Here is a 12,316-nt window from a genome sequence, read left to right as displayed (position 1 = left end):
AAAAATGTAAGGAAATTGTTTAATTTTGTTCTTCAACTCAATTCAATTGTCTCAGACCAATTAACTATGAACATCCATCTCCTTTTACAATGTATCATCTATTAACAGTCCCACTGTACACAATTTGGGAATTATTCTAGGCCACTACTTGATGCAGCAGAAATTGCTATTGGCCGATATCTGATTTTATCTTCTTCCTAAATAATAGAACCTCCATTTTATTTGAAGTGGCAATATGCCCTGCTAAAACAGATGTGGTGATAGGACCAGTACAAAGACAGAGGGTACCAAGTCCCTAATGGCTTTTAAGCTGTATTTCATACATAGACTACCTACATTCAGATATTTATATGTGAGAGAAATAATTTCTATCATGGTTATACAACTATTATAATGGATTTTACATGAAATGCAACTGAACTAAATCTAACGCAACCATGGTCATATAGTTCGCCCCTTTAAAGTAGACTATGAAAGATGTATCAGAAGTAGTAAAAGGGAGGGAGCAAGTTGCTTAGAAGTTCATATGGATTTAATTAATTAACTCTTGAGGCAAACCAGCAATAATCTTGGTACTATTTAGTCATTATGATTTGGATTCAACAAGAAAATATTCAATTATTTTCAGAATTTTTGGTAAATAAAACAAGGACACAGGTAGAACATTAAAACATTAAACTTAATGTTCAACCTCTATCCTTGCTTTATTTACCAAATATTCTGAAAATAGTTGAATATTTTCTTGTTGAATCCAAATCTGGGGGATTCAAAGGGGAGAAGGGTGGGGTGGGGGAGAAACAGGGTGATGGGTATTAAGGGCCCATGCTGTGATAAACACTGGGTGTTATACTTAACTAATGAATCACTGAACACTATATCAAAAACAAATTATGTACTATACAGTGGCTAACTGAACATAATAAAAAATAAAATAAAATGTTAAACTTACATAAAGCTATAAGTTATTGTCTTTGGGAAATAAAAGGTGGAATAAAATTCTTTGGTTCCTGATGATTATAGGTGAAAGAGGTATTACCTTGTCCTCATCAAAAAAAAAAAAAAAAAGATATAAAGCAATGATTCCCCAAAATGTTACATCAAAATATTAGTTTCACAGAATGTTAGCAGGTGTTTGGGGAAAAAAATTGGGTTTTATACTCAAACAGGTTTAATAACTTGGAGTAAATGGAGTTTTACTACACTTATCTATACTATACGTATCCAAGAGGAGACTGTTATATACAGCATTTTCAAAACCCGTTTGACCATGGAAAATTGTTTTCCTCATGTATTCCTAATATTCCAAACCAGAACACCAGATTGAGAAACAACAGCATAACAAATTTTATAGTATAAATGTTAAGAATTTTTTTGGTAAATTTTGTGACCTTCTAATAATTGTACATAGACATGCCTTTCATTTTATTCTCTTTTTTTAATCTGCTTTTTTTAAAAAATGGATGTTCCTATATATAAAAGTTCCAAACTTCTTTGTAAGAAACTCAAAATTCATGATTATACATCAGAACCCCAGTTTGACATTGTAGAAACAGAATTCAGTAGAAGGAAATACACTGGATTTTAATCAGGAATTTTCAAAAGAACCAATATAAAGAAATTCTATGTAAAAGTTGCTAAAAACCAGCTGTCTCTCAAAGAAAGCTGAGGCTGCAGCAAAGTACAACTGGAGAGGCCGCCATTTACATTGCATAGAACAGTGCTGTACAATAAAACTTCCTGTGATGAAGAAAATGTTCTGTTATCAGTGATATACAAGATGGCACCAGCCAAATGTGACTACTGAACACTTGAAATGTGACTGAGAATGAGGAACTAAATACTTAGGTTTTATTGTTTCAATTGATTCAAATTTAAGTAACCATATGTAGCTGTGGCTAACATACTGGACAGTGCAGGTCAAGAATTATGGCCCAGAGAGCTTCACGGCAATGTGATAGGTGTCCCTTGGGTTGTGCAACACGCAGGCTTCACTTTTTGGAGAAAAACGAGGGATCTCTTAGGTCTGTAGCAAAAACTCTCATAATTTTAGTGAGACAGTATGAAAGTCCAGCGAATACAGTAAAGCAGTTAAAGTGTTAATAAACTTAACACATGACAAAGGAAATTATATTGTTGAATATAGAAACTACAAAAACTGAATGTCCTTATTAATTATTTACTTCAGATTTTACAATATTTATTTATTTATTTTACCTTAAAGATTTTATTTCTTTATTTAACAGAGAGAGAGAGAGAGAGAGACAGTGAGAGAGGGACTACAAGCAGGGGGAGAGAGAGAGGGAGAAGCAGGCTCCCCGCGGAGCAGGGAGACTGATGCGGGACTCAATCCCAGGACCCTGGGATCATGACCTGAGCCAAAGGCAGGCACTTAATGACTGAGCCACCCAGGTGCCCCCAGATTTTACAATTTTTAGTATGAATATAATATTACTTTAATAGTCTGAAAATTAATCTCCAAAATTAGTCAATAAAACTTTATTGTTTTAATTTTTAAAATTATTTTATTATTTTTAATATTTGTTGCACATGACTCTTTGGTTTTTAAAGTGTATAGAAATAGCATTTTTCTATAAGGTTCATAAGGAAAATAATTTGGAAAAAAAAGGAAAAACAAATCCTTTTGCCTTTAGGATATGTACCTTCAGTTCTAGAATGCAAAATTGGCCTAAAAATGCAAATTCCAAAATGAATTTTATTTTCATGAAAATTCTGTCAAATACAACTTAAAGCAAATGAGCCTACATATGAACCTTTCAAATTAAAGAAAAATTTATGTAGAAGTTATATTTAATTTTTAAAATTAAAAATAATATATTTAAAGAAAAGGACTCATTTGCTTTAATCACTTACATGTGATATTCATCACCAAACCTCAGTTTCTTCCTTGTAAGTACTGAACAAAGCAACATGCAATATACATGATATTAACATTTTATTTGGACTTACTTAATCATATCTTCATTCAGCTTCTCTTGAGACTGAGTACAATTCTGGTAATTTGCTGTAAAACAGTATTTTAAATTTTGAAAGCAATTAATTCATAATTGGCCACACTGTTTCATACATAGCACTCCAAACCAAATATAATATATTCTCAAGAAAATGGACTTATTATCTTAGATTTATAATAATGTTAACTTTCTATTCTTTAAACTAAAATTTGAAATAGTAATCTCTGGTCTCTTTAACAATATGTCATGATATACCAATGATATCAATGTCTTTATCTAAACCTTTATCAAACCTCTTTACATGTTCACCACATTTGACAGCCTACATAATGAAATTCAAAAAACCTGTAGAAGCCTTAAGCAAAATCAAAAATTATAATTCAAAGCAATATCAGTTGCTATGTACTGCCCATCCTATCTAAAGCTGGTAAGAGAATTTATTATAGAGCAGCTCTAACAAAAGGAATACTCCCAAGCATATTGACTTAGGGTTGCTAAGTTTCTTTTTTCTCCTTCTTTCACTCATTAATTTGGAGAGACGGACATGGTTGGCAGTCAACAAATATTTACTCAGTGAATTGGTGGCTCCATTTGTTTAATAAACAGAAGAATCACATCCTTAATCTACTTTCTATCACTTAAATATTAAAAATTAATAACTCTGGAGACAGGAGATCATCACATGAAGGATCTAGAGGTGGAAGTGATGTTTTATTCTGCTCAAACAAGACCGGGACACTTGAAAGATTAGCCTTCAGGTGGAAAACAAGAGGATATAAATTAGTATTTAAAGTTAAATAGGACACAGAAGGGGGTATAATATATAAAAGCTAGGCTTATGTCTAAAAATAAAGAGCACAGGTTTAAAAAAAATTTTTTTATTAAATTCAATTTAATTAAGATATAGTGTATTATTATTTTCAGGAGTAGAATTTAGAGATGCATCAATTGCATATAACACCCAGTGCTCATTACATCAAAGGCCGTCCTTTAATGTCCATCACCCAGTTACCCCATTCCCCCACCCACCTCCTCTTCAGCAACCCTCAGTTTGTTTCCTATAGTTAGAGTCTCTATGGTTTGTCTCCTTCTCTGTTTTTGTCTTATTTTTTCCTTCCCTTCCCCTATGTTTGTCTGTTTTTTTTCCCTTAAATTCCACATATGAGGGAAATCAGGTGGTATTTGTCTTTCTCTGACTGACTTATTTCACTTGGCATAACATGCTGTAGTTCCAACCATGTCATTGCAAATGGCAAGATTTCATTCTTTTTGATGGCATATATATATATATATATATATATATATATATATATATATTTTTTTTTTTTTTTTCCCCCATTCATCTGTTGCTAGACATCTGGGCTCTTTCCATAGTTTGGCTATTGTGGACATGACTGCTATAAACACTGGGGTGCATGTACCCCTTTGGATAAATACCTAGTAGTGCAATTGCTGGGCCATAGGGTAGCTCTATTTTTAACTTTTTGAGGAACCTCTATACTGTTTTCCACAGTGGATACACCAGGTTGCATTCCCACCTATAGTGTAAGAGAGTTCCAATTTCCTCCCCATTCTTGCCAACATCTGTTGTTTCCTGAGTTGTTCATTTTAGCCATTCTGACCAGTGTGAGGTGGCATTAATGGTTTTGACTCATATTTCCCTGATGCCAAGTGATGTTGAGCATCTTTTCATGTGTCTGTTGGTCATTTACATGTTTTCTATGGAGAAATCTCTGTTCATGTCTTCTGTCCCTTTCTTGGCCGGATTTTTTGGTTTTGGGGTGTTGAATTTGATAAGTTTTTTATAGATTTTGGATACCAGCCCTTTATCTGATATGTCACTTTTGAGTATCTTCTCCCATTCCATAGATTGCATTTTAGTTTTGTTGATTGTTTCCTTTGCTGTGTAAAAGCTTTTTATCCTGATGAAGTCCCAATGGTTCATTTTTGCTTTTGTTTTCCTTGCTTCTGGAGACAGGTCTAGCAAGAAGTTGAGGTCGAAGAGGTTGCTGCCTGTATCCTCCTCTAGGATTTTGATGGATTCTTGTCTCACATTTAGGTCTTTCATCCATTCTGAGTTTATTTTTTTGTATGGTGTAAGAAAGTGGTCCAGTTTCATTCTTCTGCATGTGACTATCCAATTTTCCCAACACCGTTTGTTGAAGAGACTTTTTTCCATTGGACATTCTTTCCTGCTTTTTTGAAGATTAGTTGACCATAGAGTTGAGGGTCCACTTCTGGGTTCTCTATTCTTTCCACTGATCTATGCATCTATTTTTGTGCCAGTGCCATACTGTCTTGATGACTACAGCTTCATAATATAGCCTGATGTCTAGAACTGTAATGCCTCCAGGTTTGGTTCTCTTTTTTTAACATTACTTTAGCTATTTGGGGTCTTATCTGGTTCTATACAAATTTTAGGATTGTTTGTTCTAGGTCTGTGAAAAACACTGGTAGTATTTTGATAGGGATTACACTGAATATGTAGATTGTTCTAGGAAACATAGACATTTGAATAATATTTGTTCTTCAAATCCATGAGCATGGAATATTTTTTGATTTATTTGTGTCTTCCTCAATTTCTTTCATAAATGCTCTATAGCTTTTAGAGTACAGATATTTTACTTCCTTGGTTAGGTTTATTCCTAGGTATCTTACGGTTTTTGGTGCAATTGTATACACTGTCAGTGTATAGAAATACAACAGACTTCTGTGCAATGATTTTAGATCCTTGACTTTGCTGAATCCTTTTATCAGTTCTAGAAATTTTTTGGTGAAGTCTTTCAGGTTTCCTACATGTCATCTGCGAAGAGTGAAAGTTTGACGTCTTCTCTGCCGATTTGGATACTTTTTATTTTTATTTATTTATTTATTTTGTCTGATTGCTGAGACTAGGACTTCCAATGCTATGTTGAACAACAGTGGTGAGAGTGGACCATCCCAAGACGGTCCAGGTTTTAATGGCACATTTATCTCAGTTATAATAAATAGCCATAGGGATGCTTTCTACTGTGTTATTTGGAGGAAAACATATAAAATCAGGGAATTACTAAAATTTATAATATCCATCAGATAAAAAAAGACTATGGATACTTAGTACGTCAGTACATAGAACTGCTGGGTTTACATCTAAAGAATGTTACCTTTAAGGACATGATCTTGAAATAGGATACAACAAAGGTAATGATATATGAAGGACGTCTATAATTATGGGAAAACAGAACCCCTTTTCACCCACATCTGATTGCTAGATTTCCCTCCTATCTTTATTCAGGGTTTTTGTCTCCAGTACCATAATTTTCTGCATGTTCAGTTTGGCTTCCTGCTGCATTATGTTCTACAATGCCATGCATATCTACATACTATTAAAGAAACTCCAAGCAGCTGAGAGATTTTTGTCCTTCTTGGCTGCTCCTTTCTAAAGGGTGAATTATAGATCAGTGCCCTGGAACGGCCTAAGCCTTTGGTTAAATCATGATATAATCATCACTTCTCATGAAAATTATTTTAATTTCCTAGAGAGAAAAGGTGAGGTATACTCAGTCTCAGATGATTTTTATATACCATGAGAAGTTCACTCCTGGGTCTCCAGCCTGCTGGCCCACCCTACAAATTCTGGATACGTCAGCTTCCATAATGGCATGAACCAATTCCTTAAGATAAGTTTCTTTTTCTCTGTCTCTATCTCTAGATATATATACACACACACTCATGTCTTACTAATTCTGTTTCTTTGACAAAGGCTAAAACAAATTTTGGTTCTTTTGTCCCTAGTAACATAGAAGAATAAATGACTTATATACATATTATGTAGAAACTCTTTGATAATACAAAAATCTGTATTATGAGCTCTCTGTTTTATTTAAGGCTTTGAGTCCCCAGAAATACAGAAAAGTAAATATTGTACTCACTTGTATTGGTTTTGCTTAGACACCCACTAATAAGGTCATCACTCATTTCCCCTAAAATCAGCGACATTAGAGGAAGACAGGCTCCATTCACCAGTGATGCCAGTAATCCCAAGATCATGAGTGTGATGTCCAGTCCATCAGCAAAGCGGAACTGAGGAAAACAAAACATGGTGGCATTATAGCTATAAAAAACAAAACCAAAATGAGCCTATGTTTTTGCCATCGAGTAAATGTTATTTTATAAATTAGGAGACTAAATAAATGTATAAAATTATGGAAAGGTATTTGTAAATAAAGCAAAAAAATAATCCCTGATCTTAAAGATTTACAATGCATTTTGAAGAAGTGTTGAAAATATAAAGTAGCAAAATCAGTACAAATTATACATCTGTGACATCTCTGACACAGGTCAGATCAGATGTGGGTATGAATCAGAAACTTCCTTCCATTTGGCTGATTCTGGAATAAAATATTTTGAAACACTGCATTGACCGCATCTTGGCTTATGGACAGCTGAACTTTAAACTCTCAATTCCTTAGGCTTATCAGCATCATAGCAATGATACAACTTATGTGCAGTGAACAGTAACCATGTAGTAAAAATTAGTTCATCAAATGTAATACATCATATTTTTCATTATTATTCTAAATTCGTTGGATTTTTTTCTACCCAGGACAACATCTATTCTTTAAATAAGGGTTTATAACAATTTGCAAAGCTATTTAGAACAGGAAAGAAATAACTGAGAGCCAAATACTTATTGCTTTATATTCTATTCTGTAGCAGATCCCAACAATGCTATTCCAAAACAAAAACATGAACAAAATTTGAAAATGTGGATTATTATCTTACTGAGAAGTCAAGATAAAATGTATAATGGTACTGAAATGAAATGAGATTTGTATAACAGCAAGATGAACTTAGTACATATTTTATGAGTGGAGATTGAAAAAAATTAATGTTTTTCCATTTATTCATGTGATTGCTAATAAGTATTTATGGAGTAACTGCCAGAGTATTGTACTTGGTACTACAGAGAAGAGAGTATCTGCTTCTCCACCTTCCTCCAGAATAGTGTGTTATCTCCTTCATAAAGTTTTTCATGTTCTGCTATGTCCCACATTTTTTAGAACTTGATTTCTGAAAAAGCAGGTACTGTTTCATGTGAATTTCTAATGACACTGACAGCCAGGCTGACACAGAGATTAGAGTAGGGAGAGGAGTTGTTTTGGGAACACATTCCTGAAGATGTTCCTTGAACATAATCCTAAAGAAATGCACTCATATACCTTTTTATGTATAGGTTTTATAAAATATTTAGATAATTATTTTTTATTTCAAAAGAATTTATACACTTTAAAAATAACAAAGCAACTCATATCAATGTATTCTCATTAGAAAATACTGAAATATAAACACAAAATAGTAAAAGTCACTCACAATTCCCCACCACTTGAAATAGCCCCTGATGGGTATTATGCTTAGCAAAATAAGTCAATCAGAGAAAGATAACTATCATATGATCTCTCTGATATGAGGAAGTGGAGATGCAACATGGGGGGTTTGGGAGGTAGGAAAAGAATAAATGAAACAAGATGGGATCGGGAGGAAGACAAACCATAAGAGACTCTTAATCTCACAAAACAAACTGAGGGTTGCTGGGGGGAGGGGGGTTGGGAGAGGATGGTGGGATTATGGACATTGGGGAGGGTATGTGCTATGGTGAGTGCTGTGAAGTGTGTAAACCTGGCGATTCACAGACCTGTACCCCTGGGGCTAATAATACATTATATGTTTATAAAAAAATAAAAATAAATAAAAAATAAAGAAATAGCTTCTGACAATACTCACACATCACAAACACATACAAACTTTTTCTGTTTTTTTGCAAAATTGGGATCATTGTATAAATAAATATTGTGTTTATGGACATTATGGACATTGGGGAGGGTATGTGCTATGGTGAGTGCTGTGAAGTGTGTAAACCTGGCGATTCACAGACCTGTACCCCTGGGGCTAATAATATATTTTATGTTTATAAAAAATTAAAAAAAATTTAAAAAAAAGAAATAGCTTCTGACAATACTTACGCATCACATACACATACAAACTTTTTCTGTTTTTTTGCAAAATTGGGATCATTGTATAAATAAATACTGTGTTTCTTTTCTTATCTCTATTATGGGAATGTTGGTTTGATTATATTTTTTCCTATTGGAAATCATATTTTGATTAATAACTTTTTAAATTTCCCTTTACCCTCCAATAGATGTAAATTACCCATCATTTTAAGCACTACTAACAATTCCCTAAAAGTTTTGGATACACAGGCTTTCTTAAAGTGACTTTACTTACTATCTCAATAGGTCCAACAACTTGTTTTCTTACTTTGGGCAGTTCTTGTGGTTTTCTGGAAAATAAATGTTGAAAATGGAAAGGTTACAATGTGAATATAACTTGCAAAATTTTCTAATTAAGATTGTTCTAAAGTATCAAATTTCACTCGATAGCAAATCTGCATAAACACTGAAATTTTAAAAACACACTTAATGATACATAGTACAAAGATTTGTATTATAATCAATGGGAAAGTGAGTTGTCACTGGCTGTCTCTACACTAGTTAGGGTAACAACTAAAGTCATGCCTCTGAAGTAGAATTTTTTAAAATTGTGGTAAAATACATGTAACATAGAATTTACCCTCTTAACTAATTTTAAGTGTACACTTCATTAGTATTAAGTAGATTCATATTGTGCTACCATTACCACCATCCATTCACAGAACTCTTTTGAAAAACTGGCTCTGTATCATTAAACAATAATCCTTCTTCTCTCTTGCCTTCAGCTTCAGCCAACTATCATTCTATTTTCTATCTCTGTGAATCTGTCTACCTTAGGTGCCTCATGTAAGTGGAACCATACAGTATTTTTCTTCAATTCAATTCCATTAACATAGAGTTAACACATAGCGTATTATTAATTTCAAGGGTAAAATTCAATGGTTCATCAGTTGCATACAACACTCAGTGCTCATTACATCAAGGGCTCTCCCTTAATGTCGATTACCCAGTTGCCCCATCCCTCCACCCACCTCCCCTCCAGCAACCCTCAGTTTCTTATAGTTAAGAGTCTTTACGGGTTGTCTCCTTCTCTGTTTTTGTCTTATATTATTTTTCCTTCCCTTCCCTTATGTTAATCTGTTTTGTTTCTTAAACTGCACATATGAGTGAAATCAGGTGGTATTTTTTCTTTCTCTGACTTATTTCACTTGGCATAACACCCTCTAGTTCCATTCACCTCATTGCAAATGAAAAGATTTCATTCTTTTTGATGGCTAAGTAATGGTCCAGTGTATGTGTGACACACATATACACCACCTCTTCTTTTTCCATTCATCTGCTGCTGGACAACTGGATTCTTTTCATAGTTAGGCTATTGTGGACATTACCGCTATAAACACTGGGGTACACATGCCCCTTCAAATCAGCACTTTTGTATTCTTTGGGTAAATACCTAGTAGTGCAATTGCTGGGCCAAAGGGTAGCTCTATTTTTAACTTTTTGAGGAACGTCCATACTATCTTCCACTGTGGCTGTGCCAGCTTGCATTCCCATCAACAGCACATACACAAAAGATTCGTAAACATCAATGGAAGACTGGAGGTCATCAGATTAACTTTTCTAAAAAATACATTATAGAAAGATGAACTTCTGACTCTTTTCTTCAGCTTTATAACATGTTGTTCTGTCAGCTTTGATAAATGTCAGTTTACTTAATTTTATTCCTCTTGAGGTTAATAATTTACTTAAGTACTGGGCCAATCTGCTCTGAGATGTTTCATAGATGACAAGTGCTTTAAGATTGTATAGCTCTTCCATTATTCCAAATGCTGATTTTAAAGTTTTTTATTTTATTATTTAAGTAATCTCTACACCTGATGTGGCACTTGAACTCATGCACCCTGAGATCAAGAGTCACATGCTCCTCCAACTGAGCCAGCCATGTGTCTCCCAAATGCTGATTTTAAAGAGTAAGACTCAGTATGCTCTCTTTTGATACATTTTGTTTCAGGGAAACTTTTCTGTCATCCATTGACCTTCATGAAAAGCCTTTGAAGGAAGGTTCAGGCAGTCTTTTGAAAGTCTCTCTTCTATCAGAGTTGAGAGTAGAGAAAAGTACATGGGCAGATACAGTGAGAATTCCCTTTCTTGTTATTTGTAGTCCTGCATTAATGAAACAGGAGATCAAAAGGAGGGCTCTTGGATTTTACAGCTCATATACCTAAGTGTAACACAATTATTATGGTAAAAGTGAAATTAAAATAGACTTTAAGCCATTTCAATTTTAAATCTATAAATTAATAGATTATAGGTATAGGAAATTTTTATAACATACACACATACATAGACACACAGACATCCATTTAGTGAAAAATAATCAGAATCCAGTATTTTCTTTCATTAACTATACTACATGGAATAAAGTTTCCATAGAGAATTGAATTGAAAATATTCAGGTATTTCTCCTCTTATATTGGTAAGGTACAAGAAATTCAGAAGAGAGATCTGAAGAACTAAAAGTACTAAATCAATAAATCCTATAGTTATTACACTTCCTAAAGTTACTATTAAGCCAGTTGTAACAGTGATTAAGATGGGGTCCAGAAAAATGCAAATAGGCATTGCTCTTTTTGGAAAAAAAATTATTAACATTTTTGCTATAGTTTTGAAAAGGATAAGATATATTTGAAGTTGCAGAACACTTGTAGAATTTAGGCAAAGCTTACCGATTTCTCTGATAATTTGCATGCATCTCTTCAGCTCTTTCAGAATTTGCCATACTTATAATTCAATTCTTCTGAAATATTAAGAAATATAGCATGACTGTGTAAAATGTCATCATTTAGTTGATATAAAGCATTCTTCACATCCTTAAGAGCACCCCAAATGAAGTTTCTGGTCAGGAAGCTATTTTTTCAGATGTTACCACTGAATTTATAATTTTGTTGCTTCATTCTGGGCTTAGATTTGGAGCTAATAAAAATTCTAGAAATGAAATAAAAGAAAAGCCAGATTCCATAGATAATGCATGTTTTTTCAGGACACTGGATTTTATTCCTATTCTGCCACTTATTTGATTGTAATTGATGAAACTTTTAAACTTCTCATGCTTACTTTTCTCTATAAAAAGTTGATGCAAATTTCTGTTAGTCAGCAGTTTTAGCGAGTAGGGCTTTCTAATTTACCAAGTATAAGCAAGTTAGAGTTTCTATCATGTATAAATAGCTGTCAAAAAAATTAGAATATTTTGAAAACCCATTGATCATTAAAATTATATTGAGAATAATTTATTCTTCCTTTGGATGACACTTCAGAATCCTAGCCTGTCTTAAGATTATAATTATGTACATAAATTTTCATTTCATTGCAATG

The 12,316-nt window shown here is 33.4% G+C and overlaps 1 protein-coding gene across 1 annotated transcript in view; it reads right to left on the bottom strand.

Annotated features, from left to right (window-relative positions):
* The window catches only part of ABCB5 (ATP binding cassette subfamily B member 5), a gene marked incomplete at both ends in the record, with an annotated part of 117,638 nt that extends 105,915 nt beyond the window's left edge, over positions 1-11,723 (bottom strand). The window contains 4 exons of the mRNA XM_080818679.1: positions 2,968-3,022; positions 6,884-7,034; positions 9,240-9,294; positions 11,671-11,723. Of these exons, the coding sequence (XP_080674805.1) occupies positions 2,968-3,022; positions 6,884-7,034; positions 9,240-9,294; positions 11,671-11,723 (314 nt within the window). The remainder of the gene's footprint in view (positions 1-2,967; positions 3,023-6,883; positions 7,035-9,239; positions 9,295-11,670) is intronic.
* Positions 11,724-12,316: the final 593 nt, after the last annotated feature.

The sequence above is a fragment of the Martes martes genome, assembly GCF_963455335.1.
Source record: "Martes martes genome assembly, chromosome: 11".
Taxonomy (NCBI): Eukaryota; Metazoa; Chordata; class Mammalia; order Carnivora; family Mustelidae; genus Martes; species Martes martes.
The sequence above is the reverse complement of the archived record's forward strand: the minus strand, read 5'-3'. Positions and strand labels throughout refer to the sequence as shown.